At 57.3% G+C, this 6000-nt stretch overlaps 1 protein-coding gene across 1 annotated transcript; it reads left to right on the top strand.

Moving 5' to 3' along the window:
• The first annotated feature begins 1426 nt into the window (after window positions 1-1426).
• LOC120375159 lies at window positions 1427-3597 on the top strand. Its single transcript, XM_039495878.1, has 2 exons — window positions 1427-1519; window positions 2186-3597. Exon 2 carries the CDS (start codon window positions 2202-2204, stop codon window positions 3525-3527), a length of 1326 nt encoding a protein of 441 aa, XP_039351812.1. The 5' UTR covers window positions 1427-1519; window positions 2186-2201; the 3' UTR covers window positions 3528-3597.
• Window positions 3598-6000: the final 2403 nt, after the last annotated feature.

Genomic DNA, 6000 nt, shown 5'->3' with positions numbered 1-6000 from the left:
TGCAGGAGTCAGGAAGGGATTTTCCCCCAGTGTATTCTGGGAGGGCTTTTTAATCTCCTTCCTTTGAAACATCAGGGATGGGCACGGCTAGACATGAGACACTGGTTGGGGAGGGCCAGGGCTCTGAGGTGGCACCGAGCACTCTCTCTCAGGGGCTTGGCTGGCTGGCTCCTGCTCACGCTCTAGCTGATCCCCACATGTGGGGTCAGGAAGGAATTTCCACCAGGTCAGATTGGCAAGGACCTTCTGGTTTTTTCACCTTCCTCTGCAGTGTGTGGGTGCAGGTCATTTGCCAGGATTATCTGGGTGTATCTCACCTAATCGTTTACCTGACATTGCAGGGTCCTTGGTTCCTGGTGTCCCTCGGTCCCTCCTGTTCTCTGCTTAGGACATGTAAAGTCTAGTCTCCTTTGGGCTGCAATACTTTGGTCTAATTTAAGTTGTTAGGTTTAGTGTGTGGATGCTGGGTGAGATCTGTGAGACACAGGAAGTCAGCCTAGAATGATCTGCTGGTCCCTTCGGGCCTGTGCTCTATGGCGCTCTAGGGGGTCAGGCCCCAGGACTAAGGGCTTACCAGTAAAATGATGTTTAATTGGATGTTGAAGTAGAGAAGACAAGGACTGTCTCTGGGTGAAGCCCTTTTTCCTGTTTCATTGCGTAAATACCTCACATCTGTAGTTTAGCTCAGGCTGCCACTGAATTTCGAGTCTGCTGCAAGAGAGCACAGACGCCTGAGACCATGCTTGCTGCAGCTGCCTTCCTGCACAGCACAGGTGAGCTATTTCCTGAGGCCGGGCCCCACTTTCTGCACAAGCAGCACATCAGCATCAATACTTAGCGCATTTAACACACACGTCCGACATGTGCCCTATGAACGCATTAAACACAGCGATGTTTTGCCAGCTCCTGCTTGCTCTGTAACAGGCAAGTGTGGGTTACACACCACTGCTATTCTCACCTGCCATTCAGCACTTAATGTGGTCTGGAAAAACGGGTGTGTATGTGACTAGCGCAGTCCCACATCTGCCCACTCCCATGTCCCCCCGGCCAGGAATCAATCGTGTCCCCCAGCCATCACATCAATCCCCCCACACATCTCACCTCTGCTCCTCCTAGGGATCTTCACCCTGCTCTCCCAGGCTGGGGTGAGGGAGGCTGCAGAGGGGTCCCCTCTGCCCCTTCCCAGCTGGGCGCTGCGGTGAGGGAGGGGCAGGAGCAGAGGGCCATCCTTCGTTCTCGCAGGAGGGGGGAGCGGGGAGAGACTCTACCTGCTCCCTGCAGCAGACCCGGGGCCGTGAGTGGGGAAAGACGCCAACCAGAAATAATCTTTTTGGTACAAGGTTTAAGTCTCCATCCTTTGCAGCAGTGGCCATCTCTCTTTCATGTCACCCTTCAGGACTGCTGTGATTGAAACCCTGGACCTGTGCTTCCAGACAGCTGTCGTCTGCGTAGATAAAACGCCTGGCCGTAGTGTTGGGAAGTCATTTGTGAAGAGGTTGAAAGGTGTCAGAGCCCTGAGGTAGACCCTTGTTTTGGGACCTTCGCATGCTGGTGTTTGTCCAGGTGAAGCTTGGAATCCGTGGCCTCTTGGCCACGGCTCCATAGCCCTGAGAGCCCAGTGACAGTGTGTACAGGAGGCCGGTGTGCCACATCGTGCCACATGCAGCTGTACGAGTTATGAATTCTGCTTGGCCTGGCTGCCATGCTCGCTGTGGGGGTGAGTGCCAGCCCGTGATCACAGGTACTGCAGTTTGATCTGAAACTTGCCTGAGCTACACGCCAGAGGTCATCAGCAGTGGGGCACGTCGATGAAGGCTGAGTACATGCAGCTGAGCTAAGAGAGGGCACAGCAACTTGTTCACCGTCGATGGTCTCTCTCTCTCCCCAGTTTTGGCCAGGCTGTTACTTTTGCTCTGCGCCAGATCTTATGTATTTGATTTGCCTGGATAATGCTAGATAGAAAGATGGCTATTGGCTAGCCTAGTGCTTCTCCCTCACCAGGTTGCTGCTCGGTGCAAAGTACCCACTGACCAGCAGCTGCATCATGTATTTTCTCCAATGGTCCTTGCTACTCGCCCACCTTTCAGCTGCTCACTGGCTGCAGTGGGGTCTGTGGGATTGGCTCTGGGGGCCAGAGTGGTGCATGCTCAGCTCACATTTCTCCACCTCCTTTCTGCCATCTCAGGTCACCCAGGCTATCCATGGAAACCTTGTATTCTGCCCTCCAGGACGAGATCCGTGCCTTCGAGGCACACGTGCAGAGCTGCCAGAAAGACTTTGACCTGCACACGCTTTACAATGTGCTGCTGCTGCTGCTCCCCGGGAGCCCGACCTGGGAGGTGAAAAGCCTGGAGCAGCTGGAAAAGCTTGTTGAGGGCAGGGACTGGCCAGGCCAGGCCACCGTGAAAATTACAGGCAGCACTGAGAGTTCTGATGTCCCTAGCTATGTCGCCTGGCTTGGCTCCTACCTGGGATACTTAAATGCTTTAAAAGAGACGTTTGATGCCAAGGTCGTGTTCCCTTTGTGTGAGCACCTGTATGTCCATGATGAGCTGGATGCCGGGGCCGAGCGCCAGTCTCCCGGGGGTTCCTGCAGCGGATCTGGTGCTGGGCACAGCGGGGAGAAGAGGCCCCACACTGTGACCTCCATCGCAGATATCGCCAAGCAACTCTTTGCCGTCAGGAGGAAGTGGGCGTTGCTGCTCAACCGGGGGGTGATTGACGACCGAGTCTTCAGCCCCCAGAGCCTGTGCGCCCTGCGGGGCTTTGCCAACACTGGCCCCATTGTGAAGGTTCTGAGGCTGGTCCCTGACATCTTTCACAAGAGCTTGGCCACGGCAGCGCTTGCCAGGCAGTGGCTCAGTCTCCATGGAAGCAGATACAGCATCTTCCAGCTGCTGTCAGAGCCAGGCCAGGAGACGGGCGAGTGGAGAATTGGGCTGGCTCCTGGCACCTCTGAGCCCTGGAGGAATGGAGTGGCCATCAGCCTCCCTGAGTCTGCCAACGGCTGCAGCAGTTTCTCAGGAGGCCAGTTACATCCCAGACCCAGGAGAAGCAGCAGCAGCTGCAGCTCCCATGATGGAGGTGGCTGGCTGGGCAACGTCAGTGCGATGCGAACCAAGCTGCGGGAGAGTCGAGAGGAGCTGATGGCCCTGCTCTGGCGAGTGGAACGAGCTGGAGTGCTGGAAACTCAGCTGCACGAGCTAACCCAGAGCATCTCCAGGCTGCAGCTGGAGCAGCAAGACACAAGGCGCAAGCTGGACGTTTCCCAGCAGAGGCTGGAGCAGGCAGACTGGGACAGGCCTGGCAGCATACCACTGCTTAGCAGCCAGTGCCAGGCAACGCTCAGACAGCTGGAGGACCTGGAGCGGCACATGGAGCTGGAGGAGTATCGTAAGAGCATCTTGCAGAGCGACTGGCTGCTGGAGCTGGAGCTCAGACCATGTCTTATTCGGCAGCTTGATGCAGTAAGAGGCTTAGCTGCTGTCATGGGTCACGAATCCCATCCCTGGATGGTGTGTGGGTGACGCCACATTTTGGAGTGTCAGGCGCATTCTCCCACACACACAGTGAGGGTGTGGGCCTCTGTTTTTGGTGTGGGAGCCTCTGGGTGTCTGTGGGCCCGAGAGTGTGAGTGAGCGTGTGTGTGTGAGAAGGGGCGTGGGGTGTCTGTGGGCCCGAGAGTGTGAGTGAGCGTGTGTGTGTGAGAAGGGGCGTGGGGTGTCTGTGGGTCTGTGTGTGTGAGAGGGGGGCCAGGGCTGTGTGTGGGCCTGAGCCTTCGAGTGAGCGTATGTACATGAGAGAGAGGCCCTGGGATGTGTGTGGGCACGCGTGCAAATCGATGAACATGGGCTTGTGGGTGCAAATGGACGTGTGGGACTCGAGGGAGAGACTGCTAGCCAGTGTATGGATCTCAGGCCAGCTGAGACTGAGGGCAGCAGGAGGGAGCGGGGACAGGGCCGTCTAGTAGGAGAACGGGACTCCCGCAAGGGGTGGGCGAGGATTCTCAGGACAGATGTGGCAGCCAGAGTGGAATCCTCATAAATCCTCTGCCACGCGGCCTGTATGGCCAGACCCCGCTGACAGTACAGGGGCCAGCGCACGTGTGACGCCTTCTCCTCTTCCCCAGCTGCAGCAGCACTGCAGAGAGCTGGAGCAGTCGCTACCGGCCAGGGACCAGGCCACACTACAGCAGCTCCTGCCAGCAAGTAGGACGGACTCTGCTTCCCTGTGTGACTCAGGGCATTGCTCCACCGTGTCTCCCATGCCGACAAATAAAGCCTGAGTCCTGCCCTCAGGGAGGGACAATGGCAGGAGGGATTGGACCCCGTTTTGCTGCCTCTGTTAATTGATAGACTCAGTGATGAGCTGCCAAAATCTTAACAACCGGTTCCCTATAAAAAGTTCTGGTTTAAGGGATGTGCCACAGTATGTATTTTTTGTACCAGTAGGGTTACCATACATACGTATTTTCCCGGGAGGAAGCGGGTTAACAACTGGTTCTAAAACCGCTTCAAAATTTAACAACTGGTTCGCGTGAACCGGTGTGAACCGGCTCCAGCTCGCCACTGGATAGACTCTGTGTGCATGTGTATGTGCATTGCTCAACATACATGCGTGTGCCTGCGTGTCTGCCCCACTGCCCTCTGCTAGCTGGAGTCTGACATGCATCTCTGACCTGCCTTCCAGCGGTGGGAGCCCCACAGCTGCTGCTGCCAGCGGCTCTCGCCTCTCTGAGATTTGGGGGCACATCTTTCAGGAACAGAAGTTAAACCTGGAAAGTGAGAGCAGGAGGGACTCAGCTCCCCCACCTGTGACTGCAAGGAATAGCGGCATCTGCCCAGCAGAGTCCAGGCCCCCAGGCCAGCTCAGTATTCCTGAGGCCAAAGCCTTGAGCAGAGAACATCCCCCCCACCCCCAGCCATGTATGGCTTAATTTATCCTTCCCAGCAGTGTCCCTGCCGCCCAAACACTCAGCCCACATGCCACCTGGGACCCACAGCACCAGCCCTAGACTCTGCCGCCAGAGGGGGCAGAAAATGCACCCAGGATGCTGTGTAATGCCGACGGTATTTCCAGGTAACCCCTGGGGGGTGTCTGAGCTGTGTCCAGCTGAGGCCACGAGCTGTTCCAGTTCCCTGGGGACCAACCGAGGGCTGGAGCGATCCACATTAAATGCCAACAGCAAAGGCCTGGGCCAGCCCAGCTCCAGGGCCCCCCGAGCGCCTGCTAGGAATCTTGGCCCCCATTGCTGCCCCGCGACCCCAGGCAGCATGAGTTAAAATGGCATCCTCTGCACAGCGTGGCTTCGGGTGCATGCATCAGGTCACGCCACAGGGAGGACACCAGTTAGGAGCCCAAAATGGCATCCTCCGACACTTGGGCTTGCCACAGCCCGCCACTGATGGAACGACCCAGACTTTGGGAACTGCTCTGCTTACCCCTATGACCCGGCTGACCACGTCTCAGGCCCAGCTCGGCCAGGCTGAGACTCGCACGTTTGTGGAGTTTACATCTTTGTCCTGGGCACTGAATTCTGCTGCATGAGTCTGGGGTAGCTGGAGACTGGGCAGCCCCTCCCATTACCCCATGGGCCAGTCATTTCCGCTGTAGGCAAGATTCCCCCGTAACTCCAAGCAGTTCAGTGCCATGGCAGAGATGCTGGTGATGGGAGAGTGCGAGCAGCTGGCTTTTCATAGGTGCCCCCCCACCCCTCCAGCAAGGGTCGGGCCAGGCTCTACAAAGAAGGGTAAAGCCAGGCTGCGAAGGAGAAAACTGAGATGGGGCGGGGAAGGGACTCAGCCAAGGCACACAGGGCAGAGCTCGATTAGAACCAGGCGTCCCGCCGAGCCCTGCTCTAACCTCGAGACTGAGCGCAAGAGCCAGCTGAAAGGGAGCCTGCTTCATGTACGGCTGGGGGCTGAGTGTCTGCCAGCCAGGAGACCCAGCCGGGTAGGGCCTGCGGGCTCCTCTTTGCCATGGAGCTGGGGACAGTGAGAA

Source organism: Mauremys reevesii, linkage group 11 (assembly GCF_016161935.1).
Source record: "Mauremys reevesii isolate NIE-2019 linkage group 11, ASM1616193v1, whole genome shotgun sequence".
Classification (NCBI taxonomy): domain Eukaryota; kingdom Metazoa; phylum Chordata; order Testudines; family Geoemydidae; genus Mauremys; species Mauremys reevesii.
This window is presented reverse-complemented; position numbering and strand designations above follow the sequence as displayed.

Excerpts from the sequence above, each read along its gene's own strand:
- LOC120375159 (XM_039495878.1), top strand. The coding sequence starts at position 2,202 with ATGGAAACCTTGTATTCTGCCCTCCAGGACGAGATCCGTGCCTTCGAG.